The sequence below is a fragment of the Hypanus sabinus genome, unplaced genomic scaffold, assembly GCF_030144855.1.
Source record: "Hypanus sabinus isolate sHypSab1 unplaced genomic scaffold, sHypSab1.hap1 H_11, whole genome shotgun sequence".
In the NCBI taxonomy this organism is placed as follows: Eukaryota; Metazoa; Chordata; class Chondrichthyes; order Myliobatiformes; family Dasyatidae; genus Hypanus; species Hypanus sabinus.
In genome coordinates, this window is record NW_026779042.1 from 131,069 (window position 1) to 147,808 (window position 16,740).

The following is a 16,740-nucleotide window of genomic DNA, read 5'->3' on the forward strand; positions in this document are numbered from 1 at the left end:
GAATGTCCTTCCTCAAATTTGGAGACCAAAACTGCACCCAATACCAGGTGGGGTCTCACCAGGGTCCTGTACAGCTGCAGAAGGACCTCTTTACTCGCATTGCAGATGAATGAATCGTAGAAAGTGAAGACAGAGGAATGGATTCTAGTTCAGAATCAGGTCTGTTGCCACTGGCATGTATTGTGAAATTTGTTAACTTAGCAGCAGCAACTCAATGTAGAAGAGAAGAAAAATATATAAATCAATCAATTACAGTATACATATATTGAATAGATTAAAATTGTGCAAAAAAACAAATACCATATATTCAAAAAGTGAGGTCGTGTTCAAAGGTTTAATGTCCATTTAGGAATCTGATGGCAGAGGGCAAGAAGCTGTTCCTGAATCACTGAGTGTGTGCCTTCAGGCTTCTGTACCTCCTACCTGATGGAAACAATGAGAAAAGGGCATGCCCTGGGTGCTGGAGGTCCTTAATAATGGACGCTGCCTTTCTGAGAAACCACTCCCTAAAGATGTCCTGGGTAATTTGTAGGTTAGTACCCAAGATGGAGCAGACTAAATTTACAACCCTCTGCAGCTTCTTTCAGTCCTGTGCGGTAGCGCCCCCCCCCCCCCTCCATACCAGACAGTGATGCAGCCTGTCAGAATGCTCTGCATGATACATTTATTGAAGTTTTTGAATATATTTGTTGACAAATATAACTTTATAACTGCATCAATATGTTGGGACCAGATTAGATCCTCAGAGATCTTGACACCCAGGAATTTGAAGCTGCTCACTCTCTCCACTTCTGATCCCTCTATGAGGAATGGTTTGGTTCGCCCCTCATTCCTATAATTTTTTAACGTTCTCTAACCAATCCCTGTCTATATTATTTTTCTGCCTTCACACATACATGATATTTCTTCAGATATCCTTTTTACACAAATGGTCTAGAAGCTCCTTGGAGACGCAGTGCCCCGATCCAGGAGTAATGTTCTGAAGCTGACACTGAGTACACAAGCTTCCCGACGATTAACAGATCAGCCATTTGATGCGCTACATAGTATTATCCACCTGATCTGCAAGCTTCCTTGAACTGAATAACCTAGCCAGCTTGTCTGGTCTGAAACAAGCCCAATGTCTTGCACGCCAACTCTCGAGCGGTCAGTCCGGGTGCTGTGAGCTAACCTCCTGGACGGTGCCTTTGTTTACAAAGTTGGTCTTTCAACTTCAGACTGATTACTAATTGCCATTTACATTAAGAACTGAAGACTGGCTCCTGTTTAGGACATGAAGCTAAACAAGGAAGTTCAACTGATTCTGAAACAACAGTTTGACCTTTCCCAGTCACATTGCCCTGGGAGTCAAACTTGGCAAAACAAAAAGACGAGGCCCCTGGCCCAGGAAGTGAATATTTCTCACACGTGGTTTCCCTGGGCGGACTCTGGTATGTTGCAGGCTGGCCAGTCCCGGGGTGGGGGAGGGTCAGCCCTCTCTGTCTCAACGTCCTGCCTTCCTCTTGCAGCATGAAGCCGGCAGAGATCCCGTGGTCCGAATCCGGGGCGTTGTACATCGTTGAGTCCACTGGCGTCTTCCTCAGCGTGGAGAAGGCCTCGGTGAGTAGGCGGAAGCCCCCGTTGGGGAGGGGGTTGTGTTGGCGTGGAACAATGGGTGTGTTGAGTTACCCTTCTGTGTCATGGCTTTCCCACTTGTGCTTCTAGATCGCCTTTCCTACGCGTGGGGAAAGACTTGTTCATTGTCCACATCACGGGAACGGGCACGTTGGCCCATCTGCTCCAAGGTTCCCACCCAAGCTAGACCTATTTGCTCATGTTTGGCCCATATCGCTCTGAACTGTCGGTGACCAGTGGAGTGCCTCAGGGATCTGTTCCGTGACCCCTTCTCTTCGGGATTTTTATAAATAACCTGGATGAGGAAGTGGAGGGATGGGTTAGTAAACTTGCTGATGACACAAAGGTTGGGGATGTCGTCGATAGTGTGGAGGGCTGTCAGAGGTTACAGCAGGACATTGATAGGATGCAAAACTGGGCTGAGAAGTGGCAGATGGAGTTCAACCCAGATAAGTGTGAGGTGGTTCATTTTGGTAGGTCAAATATGATGGCAGAATATAATATTAATAGTAAGACTCTTGGCAGTGTGGAGGATCAGAGAGATCTTGGGGTCCGAGTATATAGGACACTCAAAGCGGCTGTACAGATGACTCTGTGGTTAAGAAGGCATACGGTGCATTGGCCTTCATCACTCATGGGATTGAGTTCAGGAGCCGAGAAGTAACGTTGCAGCTATATAGGACCCTGGTCAGACCCCACTGTGCTCAGTTCTGGTCACCTCACTACAGGAAGGATGTGGAAACCATAGAAAGGGTGCAGAGGAGATTTACAAGGATGTTGCCTGGATTGGGGAGCATGCCTTATGAAAACAGGTTGAGTGAACTCAGCCTTTTCTCCTTGGAGCGACAGAGTATGGGATATATACAATGATGATAGGGGTGTATAAGAGGCATTGATTATGTGGATAGTCGGAGACTTTTCCCCAGGGCTGAAACGGCTGTCACGAGAGGGTTGGAGTGCTGGAGATGACAGGGTTAAGTTTTTTATGCAGAGAGTGGTGAGTGCATGGAATGGGCTGACGGCAATGATAGTGAAGTTAGATACGATAGGGTCTTTTAAGAGACTCCGGGATAGGTACATGGAGCTCAGAGAAATAGAGGCTATGAGTAACGAGGTCATTTCAGAATTAAGTACACGCTCGGCACAGCATTGTGGGCCGGAGAGCCTGTATCACGCTGTAGGTTTCCTGTGTTTCTAAGTCAAAACATCTTCTCCAGGGCCTTGTTCAACTGGTTCGCATGATGAGAAATGTCAGCTCAGTAGGCTGGTTTCTGCAGCCATTCTTCATCTCCAAGCACTTAGCAAAATCTGGCCTACTTTTTTCTTGAAATTACTCCTGCAATTCAGCTTTCAGCTCAGACACCCCATTGAGAACTTTTCCGCTGCTAAGCCACCAGATTTCTGTGTGTAGCAGGAGATTGGTGTGCTGTTTGTCTGGGTTTTCAGTTTTTTGAACATGATTGAGTGAACTGTTTAATAAAGTTAATCATTCAAGGATTCTACAACCCAACAGCACCTGTGGCGGGGAATAAACAGTCCACAATTTGCCGAGACTCTTCGTGAGGACTGGGAAAGAAGAAACCATTAATCTAGAGGGCACAGATTTAAATGTGGGGGTGGCGATATAAAGGGGTCCAGCCCTTTTCACACAGAGAGTGGTCTGTATAATGATTGAACTGCTGGATCAAATTGAACCAACTTTATTTCTTACATCCTTCACATACGTGAGGAGTGAAAATCTTTACGTTGTGTCTCTGTCTGAATGTGCAAATTATAGTAACTTGAAATAAATAGTACAGTAAGATATACAACAGGAGAGTCATATAGCCCGGAAATACAACTGTCAACGTAAGTTAATCATTCTGATGGCCTGGTGGTCCCGGAGCCCGTTGGTCCTGGCTTTTATACTGTGGTACAGTTCCCCGGATGGTAGCAACTGGAACAGTTTGTGGTTGGGGTGACTTGGGTCTCCAATGACCCTTCGGGCCCTTTTTACGCATGTCCTGAATAGTGGGAAGTTCACAACTACAGATGCGCTGGGCTGTCCGCATCACTCTCTGCAGAGTCCTGCGATTGAGGGAGGTACAGTTCCCATACCAGGCAGTGATGCAGCCAGTCAGGATGCTCTCAATTGTGCCCCTGCAGAAAGTCCTTGGGATTTGGTAAAGTGGGTGAGGTGTGTACATTAACATTGTTTCGAAGATAGTTGATAGGAAAGTTTTAGAGGAATAGTGAGCAAATGGTGTAAAATTGGACGTGCATTGTGGCTGGCATGGACCAGTTAGGCCCAAGGCTCTGTTTCTGTGCTGTGCGATAGGAGATTTCCGGAATATTCTCCCCCAGGAAGCTCAGTGTATTTGAGAAGGAGCTGGATTGAAGGTTGGGTCACAGAAAGGCTCGAGACCGAGGAGAGGCTGTCGTGAAGGTCCCTCTTAACCACATCTGTCTTGCGTTTCAGCTGCATCTGCAGGGCGGAGGGAAGCGTGTGGTCGTGACGGCTCCTTCCCCAGACGCCCCCATGTTCGTCATGGGGGTCAACGAGGAGAAATATGACCCGAGCACCATGAGCGTGGTCAGGTAAGGCTGAGTGGGGGGCGGGTGCAGTTACAACCGGTGAGGTTACAGAGAAAAACTCTGGTCTTCAGACAGACATCAGCACACCGGGGGGGACGTTCACACTCTCTCTCTCTCTCTCTCTCTATCTGCAGCAATGCCTCCTGTACCACCAACTGCCTGGCTCCCCTGGCAAAGGTGATCGAGGATAACTTCGGAATCGTGGAGGGTCTGATGGTGAGTTTGTCAACACCTCTGGTTCTCCCTCCCCCCTCCAGGGGGGACAGTCCCCACCCTCCGGTCCCAGTAACACCCTGGTGAGCCTTTCCTGCACCCTCTCCAGCTCAATGACACCCTCCCTATCGCTGGGTGACCAGAACCGCACACAATACTCCAGGTGTGATCTCACTGACGTCTTGTACAGCTGTAACGTGACATCTCGGTGCCAGCGTGCCAGACGCCTTCTGCACCTCGTGTACAACACTCTCCTGGACCGTGTGCAGGTCCTGCCCTGGTTTAACTTGCCAAAATGCAACAACTCCCTGTCATTGCTTGGCCCGCTCCCCCGGTTGTAATCGTGACCCTCGGGTTTTGTTGGCCGTGTGAGTCTGGGGAAGACGATCTCCGTGTGAGATTGAGGTGCAAAGCCTCCTGTTTGTGTGGATGCTGTGTGGTGTTGCCCTGTTACAAGTCAGTACCACCAAATAAGACAGTACACCATAAGCAATTAAACAATTTAGCTCCTTAATTCCTGATTTAACTAAACAGTTAATAAAGAAAAACAAGAAAAGGGCCATTTCATTGACACAGTTTAATGTGCACCTTGTTTTAGCTCACATTTTCCCTTCCACTGGTCCTCCGTCGATTTCCCCGGGCTTCATCGTCTCCCGGCCCCTCTCCAAGTCCACTCCCTCTCCCAAACAAAAGACCCAGATCACCTCGCTCTCAGGCACACAACACTCCCTCCATTGGACGGCGCACGTTCCAAAGCCCCCGTTATCTGCAGTCATAACCCAAGAGAGAAACCATTACACTCGCAGTGAAAGCTTCCCCAGGGCGTTACGCAGCCTTAGACAACTTCCTTTGCTGTCCGCCATGCCATCAATTTTGGTGTCATCAGCAAACTTAGCAACCACACCAATGTCTTGTAACATGACATCCCTACCCCCGTACTCAGTGCCCTGACTGATGAAGGCCAGCCTGCCAAATGCCCCCTTCACCCTATGTTGTGTCACCACTTCTGGAGAACTCAGTACGTCCACCACTAGGCGTCGCAGTTCTACAAGTTCGCCCTAGGCCTTGCCCTGGTTTAAATTTCCAAAGCATAACAACCTCACACTGTCTGCGTTAAATTCCCTCACCCTCTTTTCCCAGCAGATCTCGATCCATAAATTTCCTTTCCGTGGCCCATTTCCCCAGCTGACCTCGATCCCATTATAATCTCAGACAAGCCCTCTTCGCTGTGCACCGCACCACCAATTCTGGTGTCAGTGTTAAACTCTCTCTTTGTGATCATGCTTGGGGGAAGTACTGTCACAGAGGTGTACAAGATAATAATGAAAGGCATTGATCGTGTGGATAGTCAGAGGCTTTTTCCCAGGGCTGAAATGGCTGGCACGAGAGGGCACAGTTTTAAGGTGCTTGGAAGTAGGTTCAGAGGAGATGTCAGGGGTAAGTTTTTTTTTACGCAGAGTGGTGGGTGAGTGGAATGGGCTGCCGGCGTCAACGGAGGTGGAGGCGGATACGATAGGGTCTTTTAAGAGACTCTTGGTTGGCTACATGGAGCTTAGAAGAATAGAGGGCTATGGGTAAGCCTAGTAGTTGTGGGCCGAAGGGCCTGCATTGTGCTGTGGGTTTTCTACGTGAACAGTAGCTCCTGGTGGACTGTTATAGAACAGAGGGACTTGGAAGAACAGCACGCTTCCTTCAAAATGTAGACACAGGCCAACGGATTTCAGCGCGGATAAATACAAGGTGTTGCATTTTGGGGAGGCGTCAGACTTTCGCATTGAGCGGCGGGGATCAAGGCTACAGGGAGAGCGCACATGCTGCCCGGGGTGGGGGGGCAGGAGAGACAGTGCTACAGGCCAGTGTGACCGAGGAGCACGTGACTCCTTGTGAGTGGCGTCGCAGGTAGACGAGGACAGTGAAGGACGCTGGCCCTCATCACTCAGGTCAATGACTGCCATGGTGTTGCTGACGCTGGTGGGGGCTGTATTTCGAGTTCAGTTTTGGTTCCCCCCACCCCCCCCTGCTGAAAGATACCAGGGTTAAGGCATCAAGAACTGGAGGACACTGGTTTAAGGTGAGGTAATAGAAACTGCACTGCACTTGAGGGTCACCGAGGATGTGTCTTGTTTCTCCTGAGGAAGTAGTGCTGTTGCTGAGGTTCCTTGGCTATGGTGTCCATGTGGTTGGGACCAGGACAGGCTGTTGGTGATGTTCACTCCTAGGAACTTGAAATGTTGAACTCGTTGATGTACACTCATCTCCCCCACCCCACCCTTCCCTAACGCCAATAACTAGCCCTTTTGATTTGGACAATGTGGGGGAGGTTGCTGTGGTGACGCCGTATCACTCAGCTCTCTGGTTGGACCAAGGAACTCGAAGCTCTCGGCCTCTGTGACCCCGGTGACTTGTGGTCTCTCCTTCCTCAAACAGACCACCGTGCACGCCTACACCGCCACGCAGAAGACGGTGGACGGACCCTCCGCCAAGGCCTGGCGTGACGGCCGAGGTGCCCACCAGAACATCATCCCGGCCTCGACAGGTGCTGCCAAGGCGGTGGGCAAGGTCATCCCCCAGCTCAATGGGTAGGCTGTTGAACTATCAAATCAAGTGTAACAGATAATGGAACAAATGTCCAATGCAGCACCACATAAACAAAACCAGAGAACGAACACAATAAAGATTTAAAAACAAACTGAGGGTGCGAGAGGGAGGGTAGACAGGTGATCGAGAAGGGATGCACTCAGACTGATGGTTTCAGAAGTGTTGATTTTAATACAAGGAGTGTTGTGAACAAAGCGGATGTGTTTAGAGCGTGGATCAGTACTTGGAGCTGTGATGTTGTGGCCATTACAGAGACTTGGATGGCTCGGGGGCAGGAATGGTTACTTAGAGTGGCAGACTTTAGATTTTTCAGAAAGGACAGGGAGGGAGGCAAAAAAGGTGGGGGTGTGGCACTGTTAATCAGAGATAGTGTCACGGCCATTGAAAAGGAGGAAGACGTGGAGGAATTGTGTGTGTTGCTTGAATTTCCAGCATCTGCAGATTTCCTCGTGTTTGTGACAGTGTGAATGTGTGTATGGAACTGGAGGAGATAGCAGAGGTACGTAATGAATACTTTGCTTCAGTATTCACTACAGAAAAGGATCTTGGTGATTGTAGGGATGACTTACAGTGGACTGAAAAGCTTGAGCATGTAGATATAAAGAAAGAGGATGTGCTGGAGCTTTTGGAAAGCATCAAGTTGGATAAGTCACCAGGACCGGATGGGATGTAGCCCAGGCTACTGTGGGAGGTGAGGGAGGAGATTGCTGAGCCTCTGGTGCTGATTTTTACATCATCAATGAGGACGGGAGAGGTTCTGGAGGATTGGAGGGTTGCGGATGGTGTTCCCTTATTCAAGGAAGGGAGTAGGGATAGTGCAGGAAATTGTAGACCAGTGAGTCTTACTTCAGTGGTTGGTAAATTGATGGAGAAGATCCTGAGAGGCAGGATTTATGAACATTTGGAGAGGCATAATGTGATTAGAAATAGTCAGCATGGCTTTGTCAAAGGCAGGTCATGCTTACGAGCCTGATTGAATTTTTTGCAGATGTGACATTGATGAAGGTAGAGCTGTAGATGTAGTGTATATGGTTTTTAGCAAGGCATTTGATAAGGTAGCCCATGCAAGGCTTATTGAGAAGTTAAGGAGGCATGGGATCCAAGTGGACATTGCTTTGTGGATCCAGAACTGGCTTGCCTACAGAAGGCAAAGAGTGGTTGTAGACGGGTCACATTCTGCATGGAGGTTGGTGACCAGTGGAGTGCCTCAGGGATCTGTTCTGGGACCCCTTCTCTTTGTGATTTTTATAAATGACCTGGATGAGGAAGTGGAGGGGTGGGTTAGTAAGTTTGCTGATGACACAAAGGTTGGGGGTGTTGTGGATAGTGTAGAGGGCTGTCAGAGGTTACAGCGGGACATTGATAGGATACAAAACTGGGCTGAGAAGTGGCAGATGGAGTTCAACCCAGATAAGTGTGAAGTGGTTCATTTTGGTAGGTCAAATACGATGACAGAATATAGTATTAATGGAAAGACACTTGACAGTGTGGAGGATCAGAGGGATCTTGGGGTCCGAGTCCATAGAACAATCAAAGCTGTGGCGCATGTTGACTGTGTGGTTAAGAAGGCATACGTTCTATTGGCCTTCAACAACCGTGGGATTGAGTTCAAGTGCTGAGAGGTAATGTTACAGCTCTACAGGACTCTGGTGAGAACCCATTTGGAGTACTGTGCTCAGTTCTGGTCGCCTCACTACAGGAAGGATGTGGAAACCATAGAAAGGGTGCAGAGGAGATTTACAAGGATGTTGCCTGGATTGGGGAGCATGCCTCATGAGAATAGGTTGAGTGAACTTGGCCTTTTCCCCTTGGAGCGATGGAGGATGAGAGATGACCTGATAGAGGTGTACAAAATGATGAGGGGCATTGATTGTGTGGATAGTCAGATGCTTTTCCCCAGGGCAGAAGTGGCTAGCATGAGGGGGCACAGTTTTAAGGTGCTGGGGAGTAGGTAGAGGAGATGTCAGGGGTAAGTTTTTTTTGCAGGGAGTGGTGAGTGCGTGGAATGGGCTGCCAGCGAAAGTGGTGGAGCTGGATACGATACGATAGGGTCTTTTAAGAGATTCCTGGATCAGTTCATGGAGCTTAGAAAAATAGAGGGCTATGGGTAACCCTAGTTAATTTCTAAAGTAAGTACATGTTAGGCATTGTAGTGTGGGCTGAAGGGCCTGTATTGTGCTGTAGATTTCCTGTGTTTCTGTGAATCTGATAGGAGGGGAGAGAGGAACATCAGAGAGAGAGCTGGAGAAGGAGACCCGGAGGGAGGCGATAGGCAGCTGAGAAGAGGTAAGAGGCTGGAGTGGGGAATAGACAAAGAGGGAATAGGAGGGATTTTTTTTATATTGGAAGGAGAAATAAGTGTTCGTGCCATCAGGTTGGAGGCTGCCAGATTGAACATAAAGCTGGCCTCATCGTGGCACAGGAGGAGGCCGAGGATGGATGTCAAAATGGTCATGTGAGTGGGAATTAAAACGCTTGGCCACCAGGGTGTTCCGCTTTTGGCAGATTGAGCGGAGGTGCTCGACAAAGCGGTCCCCCAACTTACAACGATGGGTCTCACCGTAGTGGAGGGGGGTGTCACACCAGGAGCAGCGGGCACAGTGGACGGTATATTCGAGAGTGAAGTGTCGCCTCGCCTGGAAGGACTGCTTGGGGCCCCGAGTGGAGGTGAGGGAGGAGGTGTCGTACTTGGGCTGCTTGCAGAGAGAAGAGCCCAGAGGAGCAAATGGACAAGGGAATCACAGGGAGCGATCGCCGTAGAAAGCCAGGGGTGGTGGGGGGAAGAGAGATAAAGATGCTGTGGTAGAAACCCTTTGGTGATGGTGGAGATGACAAACTGAGCCACACTGTAACTGGGAAATATAAATCTTTATTCACACAGTTAACCTCCAGGAGAATCTCACTCTCCTGACACGATGCTTTCTACTTGTTCAACAGAAAGATAACAGTGAACAATGAACTTTCGGTTCAATTGCTATCATCACCTCCTTATTTGTAATGTAGTCACGTCCGTGTACAGAATTGTTCACGTACAATGGTAGCACATCCCTGCTGGCAGAACCCCCTCGGATATCCAACACTGGTTCTGTTCCGAAAGTCACGAGACCCAGAGGACTCCCCTGTTGTTACAGAGTTGGGGGGTGGTTCCTTGAGTGAACCACTGACCAGGAGGCTAATTGGCCACACGGATCTGCCCTGCACTTCACACACAAAATGCTGGAGGAGCTCAGCGGGTCAGGCAGCATCTATTGGATCAACGTTTCGGGCTGAGACCCTTCGTCAGGACTGAAAAGGAGGGATGGGGGGGAGAAGGTGGGCAGGGTGTGCAGGGAAGGTGCAGTAGCACGTTGTCCCATTGAACCTGCATAAGGAAAGGCAGAGGCAGAATAATCGGTTTTGCTAACCACTGAGTATCAGTTGGAAGTTGAATTTGAGTGCAGGTTTTAATTCCTCAATCGAGACTGGCTCACATTTAGTTAACCCATAAATACACCATCCACAGCTCCCCCCCCCCCCCCCGCTTCCCATCTCGACCCACTTCCCTCTTCCTCCTCCCCCTGTCCCCACATTCCCTTCGCTGTAGAGGCATGCCACACAGGACACCCCAATACATTTTCCCTCTTCATTCGGTGTCCCCCAGCCTGCACCACACCTCCCCTCTCCCATCCCTTTGCCACCTCCTGCTCGCCTCTCCTGTGGGGCAGGGTCCACCCCACCGACCCCTTGTGCATAATAAAGACACAAGACGTAGGAGCAGAATTAGACCATTCGGCCCATCCAGTCTGGCTGATTTATTATCCCTCTCGACCCCATTCGCCCCGTGACCTTTGCCACCCTGACTAGTCAGGAGTGTATCAACCTTCACTTTAAATATACTTAAACTCGGCTTTCACAGCTGTCTGAGGCAGTCAATACGACGGATTCCACCCCCCCCCCCCCCCCCCACGTCCACACAAAAGATTGCTGGACAGGTTAGAGTCAGCCAGAGGAAGGCTGAGACCTTGTCCCTCAGTGTGGAGTCTCCTTCTCCTGTCAAGGCTGGGTCCACTCACCCAGCACCAACAGATTCGCCTCCCTGGGCAGCATCTTTCAGCAGCACGGTTGGTCCAAGGACAACATCCAGTGCGCACTCAGCAAAGCTAGAAACATTTCTGGTCAGTGAGGGGGACCAACCGGGCACAGCTTCCGCACCAAGGCAGAGCTGAGTTCTGTCCACGCTCCTGCACGGGTCAGAGTGCTGGCCCAAGACAGACCGTGACCTTGCATCCCACACCACGAGCCCCCGTAGTTTCCGGCCAAGGAGGATCTGCAACCACGCCGTGCTCCTTCACGAAGAGGACATGGCCACAATCATCATGAGGAAAGGTTGGAGATGGATTGAGAACGTGATGAGAGGGGAGGCCAGCCTCCTTCATCGAGACAGAACCTCGCTGGACCCCTGAAGGGGGGAGGAAGTACAGGAGACCAAAGACAATGTAACACTGTACCAGAGAGGCAGAAATGAACCACAGCTGGGGCACAGTGGAGAAGATGGCCAAGGACAGACAACGAGGGCTTCGTTGTTGACCAAAACAGGCAGTGACTAGCCATCCTCTGGCTAATCTCTGTTCCAAAGGGACATATCTCTGTTGTGAGGAGGCTGTGCCCTCTGGTCCCAGACTCCCCCTCTATAGGAACCGTCCTCTCCATGTCCAGTCCATATCTAGACCTTTCAATATTCGGTAGGATTCGGAAGGGGATGCTGGCGTCGTGCAGTGAGTAACCGCGGACTGTTCTGTAGGTGGTGCTCACTGCAGCCACCGTGAGCCGCTGGCGGAGGGAGGGAGCGCTCGGGGGGGGGGGGGGGGGTTGCCGATAGAGCAGGTTTCTCTGTCATCAAGAGATGTTGGAACCGTGAGAAATGGGGAGGGTCCATCGCACTCCCTACCTGTAGATGGGGGACAGGTGATGTGGTGGATGTGGGGTGCATGGACTAACCCCACCCAGACAAGTGAGGGGGGGGTCCATCGCACTCCCTACCTGTAGATGGGGGACAGGTGATGTGGTGGATGTGGGGTGCATGGACTAACCCCACCCAGACAAGTGGGGGGGGGGTCCATTGCACTCCCTACCTGTAGATGGGGGCGGGGGGTGGGGAGTGAGAGGTAATAGGCTAATAGTAATGCACTCTCTCTCTTTATTTTTCCTTCTCTCTTTGCTTCCCCGCCCTCCCACCACCAGGAAGCTGACCGGAATGGCGTTCCGTGTTCCCGTGGCGGATGTCTCTGTCGTGGATCTCACCTGCCGCCTGGCCAAGCCCGCCTCCTACGCAGAGATCAAGGAGGCGGTGAAAACTGCGTCGGAGGGCCCGCTGAAGGGCATCCTGGGGTACACAGACCACCAGGTGTGTGTGTGTGTGTGTGCGGGGGGAGGCAGGGAGGGTTGGGAATGTCCCACCCTTCGGGGGGAGAGGGAAGTCCGGAATCGAGGGGGAGGGGTGGGAGGTCTCTTGCCGGTCCCATCAGCATCTGAATTGATCCGTGTCAGCCTGCAGCCCGGACGAGACGGCTGGGGCGCAGGTTCATGCTCCAGTGTGGAACTGGTGGGGGGAGGGTGTTGGCAGTCCCTCCCCCTCCCTCCACCCCCTCTTGCTAGAGACGTTGGCCTTGTCATCTTACCTACACTCCCGCACAGCCGTGTCTCTGCTGACCCAGTTTATCAGCCTCCTGGTCTGAAATCCTCTGCCTTGATGGAACTCTGAAACTCCGGCCCTTCGGCCCATCGTGTCTGTGCTAAACACGCTGTGAATTAAACTCAATCCCCTCCTACCTGCACGTGGTCCATATCTTTCCATTTCCTGCTGGGGCTGTTTGTCATCGATGTCAGCGATCTGGATGACGAGATTGGCAAATCTGTAGATGACATCAGGGTGTAGTGGACAGCAAGGAAGGACAAGCATGGATCGGGATCAGCTGGAGAAGTGGGCTGAAACATGGCTGATGGAATTTGATGCAGACAAGTGTGAGGTATGCACTTCAGGGGGACCAACCAGGGTAGGTCTTACACAGTGAGGGGTAGGGCACTGAGGAGTGTGGTAGAACAGAGGGATCTGGGAATACAGGTCCACAATTCATTGAAAGTGGCAGCACAGGTCGGGCTTTTGGCACATGGGCCACCTTAAATCAAAATGTTGAGTGCAGGAGATGGGATGCTTTGTTTAAGTTGTAAAAGGCCTAATTTGGATTGTTGTGTGGAGTTTTGATCACCTACCCACAGGAAAGATGTAAATAAGGTTAAAAGAAGTCAGAGAAAATTTACGAGGATGTTGCTGGGTCTGGAGGACCCGAGTTATAAGGAAAGATTGAATAGGTTAGGACTTCAGTCCTTGGAACGTAGAAGATTGGGAGGAGATTTGATAGAGGTATAGAAAATAGTAGGCCTCCGTTAGTCTCGATAGACCATGGATTTGCACCTTGGAAAGTTTCCAGGACGCAGGCCTGGGCACGGTTTTCTTTAATGGAAGACCAGCAGTTGCCCAAGCTGCAAGTCATACAAAATTATCAGGGGTATAGAGAGGATAACTTGAGGTAGGCTTTTTCCACTGAGGTTGTATGGGACTACATCTAGAGGGCATGGGTTAAGGGTGAGAGGGAAGATGTTTAAGGGTAACACGAGGGGGTATTACTTCACTCAGTGGGCTGCCTGGTGCATGTGAGCTCGGTTTCAACGCTGAAGTTTGGACAGGTACGTGGATGGGAGGGTTGCAAAGGTGCAGGTCAATGGGAGTAGGCAGTGTAAATGGGTCGACAGGAACTAGATGGGCCAAGGGGCCTTTTTCTGTGCTGTACCTCTCTGTGATTTGTTCATGTGCCCATTTAAGAACCTTTTAAAAGCCTGTTCCAGCACCACCCCTGAGAGCATGTTCCAGCCACCTATTACTATTTGTAAAAAAAACTTGTTCTCGCACTTCCTTTGAACTTCCCCCGACCTTAAATGTGACCAACCTCCTGTATTGGAAATTTGACCCTGGGGAGAAGTTATAACCCCCAGCTGTGCCCTGACCAGTGTAAAGAAGGCAAATGCAATGTTAGTATTCATTCTCGAGGGTGAGAGCATTAAAGTGAGGATGTGACGCTCAGTTTGTGTAAGGCCATCTCGAGTCCTGTGTCTAAAGCCCTGGAGAGGCTGACAAGGACAATCCCAGTCTGACGTACGATGAGTGTCCCTGGGCGTGGAGTTCAGGCAGATGGGGTGGTGGAGAATCTCACCGATTCAAAGGCCTGCGTCGAGGATGTTTCCTTTAGCGAGAGAGCTTCAGATCCAAGGGCACAGCCTCGGGAAAGAAGGGACGACAGAGACGAGGAGGAAATTTGTTCAGTTGGAGGGCAGTCGAAGCCAAGTCAATGGCTGTGTTTGAGGTGGAGATTGATAGATTTGTGATAAGTAAGAATTCCAGGATAAGGGGTTAGGGGGAAAAATCAGCCAGGATTGAATGGCAGAGCAGAGCCTGGACCTAAACCCAGAACTTTGCACCAAAACTTTAAAGCTGTAAGTAAAAGTAAATGTAAGTCACCGTATAAAACCCAGAGACAGGTTTTCCTGCGGGCGTTCACAGTAAAAAGAGGCAATGCGATAGAATCAATGGGAGACCGCACTGAGTAGGATGGACAACAACCGCTGGACAAGAAACTGCAAATATAAAGTGAGAAAGAAATAATAATAAGCAGCAAGTAGTGAGGAAATGAGTTGTAGAGTCCTTGAAATCCACAGCACAGCTGACAAAGGCAGGTATCTCATGTGCCACTTTCACCAGTGCCAATCCGTTCTGGGATCCCTCACTGGTTCCCCAACCTGGGGCACCTCAGACTTCTGAGGCATTTGGATCCCCCCTTTACTCCGCCCTGGGGAAGGTCTTTGGAGGGAGGGCTGTGGGCCTGCTGTCTATTGGGGTCAATGGGAGCAGTGAGAAGTTTTGAGGGGAGCAGGGGGTGAGGTTTGGATGGGCAGGGTGGGTTTCTGTCCTGGTGAGGTTCTGACTGACCTTCCCCTGCCCGCAGGTGGTGTCCAGTGACTTCGTGGGAGACCCCCGCTCCTCCATCTTCGACGCTGGCGCTGGAATCTCGCTCAACGACAACTTTGTGAAGCTCATCTCCTGGTGAGTCCACGGGGGCAGGTTGGCCGAGTGACCCTTTCACCTCTGACCCTGGGTCCAGGATAACCCTTGCCCCCTGCGTCAAGGGCCTGTGTGACCTGATGTCTGCTTATCCATTGGGGTCGAGCTCAGGGACCTCGAAGTCTCTTGGACAGTCTATGAACTCCTCGTCTGATGGGGCCAGACTGACCCTTGGCTGAGGTGTCTTGGGGGCCCAAGTGATCTTTGACCTCTAACTGGGGACCTCTAACTTCTCATCTTTTTATTTTCTCCAGTCCTGCTGAAGGGTCTCAGCCTGAAGTGTCGACTCTTTTTCCATTGATGCTGCCTGGCCTGCTGAGTTCCTCCAGCACATTGTGTGCGTTGATTCTTGACCCCCTCCCCCCCCCCCCGTCTGGAGCAGCATAAACAACCCTTGACCCCCAGCCTGAGTTTGGGTGGGGGGGGAGCAGTTGCCTGTGACCCTCGATCCCTGTCCAAGGTGGTTGAAGCCCTGCCTGAAGGACCCCTTGAGCCCTGATGGAGGCAGCCCCTGGAGTTGCCTGAACAGCTCTTGACCCCTTGCCAGAGCCTCCTCATAATGAACCCCTTCACCCACCCATTCCAGGACCGGGACATTTTAACCACTGGCTGACTTCTGTTACCCTGCCTCCCTACCTTTCCCCCTCTCTCCCCCTCCTTCCCTCCCTCCCTCTCCTCTCCAGGTACGACAACGAGTTTGCCTACAGCAACCGGGTGGCTGACCTCTTAACCTACATGTTCAGCAAGGAGGATTGAGGAGCCTCCGTGCCCTCGAGAAGAGGAGGCGAGGCGGGCGAGACTGGAGCCTGCCGCTCCCCGCTCTCCCCAGTCGGCCGTAGATTAGTCCGTGAGCACGGATCTCCCCGTCACGCACCCGGACGCTCCTTCCCCTCTCCTCGACAACCTCGCACACAGCAGCGCTAACCCTCATCTTGTTTGGTCCCGAGTCTTTGCCCACCCATCGTGTTCGGATGATGTGTCCAGTGTCGAGAGACTCCGGGAAGGAGTTGTGATTCCCGCAGTAGTGTCGGTGTTCAATAAAGCAATCACCAGCTCAGTCTGGTCTCGTCTACTGACTGGGGGGAGGAGGGAGACAAGGTGGCCTGTGAAGTAGGGGAGGGCAGTGAGGGTAACAGGGAGGGTGAAGGGTAATCAGGTGGAGGAGAAGGTTGGAAAGTGGAGGGGATGGGGTGGGGGGAGTTCGAGGGGTGATTGGTAAGTTTGTGGCCTAAAGTAGAAGGAGATAAGTTGTACAGCTCTCGTCAATGTGCTAGGTTTTGACTCCTTCTCCTTCTAGCTTAGGCCACAAACTTATCAATCACCCCTGGTTGGTAGGGTTGAAGGGGTGAAGAGTGATGGGGTTGGGGGAGGGTGGAGAAGAAAGAAACTGGTATTTTTGGAGGAAGCTGACCTGGATGGATGAGGGGCGAGGAGGAAGTGGAGCTCAACCTTTGAACTCCTTTCTGCCCCATTCAGGGCTGTGGACAAGCAGAATTCGCTGGGGAATTCGCAGGGGAAAGTGCAAATTTGGCAACCGGCGTCTGTTCGGGCCTCGTCTGCAGAGGTGGAAGGAATTTTCTGAGGCACAG

The 16,740-nt window shown here is 51.0% G+C and overlaps 1 protein-coding gene across 1 annotated transcript in view; it reads left to right on the top strand.

Moving 5' to 3' along the window:
* Positions 1–16,208, top strand: part of LOC132386063 (glyceraldehyde-3-phosphate dehydrogenase 2) — a 39,785-nt gene extending 23,577 nt beyond the window's left edge. The window contains exons 5-11 of the mRNA XM_059958351.1: positions 1,509–1,599; positions 4,073–4,191; positions 4,323–4,404; positions 6,829–6,980; positions 12,220–12,382; positions 15,036–15,133; positions 15,835–16,208. Of these exons, the coding sequence (XP_059814334.1) occupies positions 1,509–1,599; positions 4,073–4,191; positions 4,323–4,404; positions 6,829–6,980; positions 12,220–12,382; positions 15,036–15,133; positions 15,835–15,907 (778 nt within the window). The 3' untranslated portion in view covers positions 15,908–16,208. The remainder of the gene's footprint in view (positions 1–1,508; positions 1,600–4,072; positions 4,192–4,322; positions 4,405–6,828; positions 6,981–12,219; positions 12,383–15,035; positions 15,134–15,834) is intronic.
* The last annotated feature ends 532 nt before the right edge of the window (positions 16,209–16,740 follow it).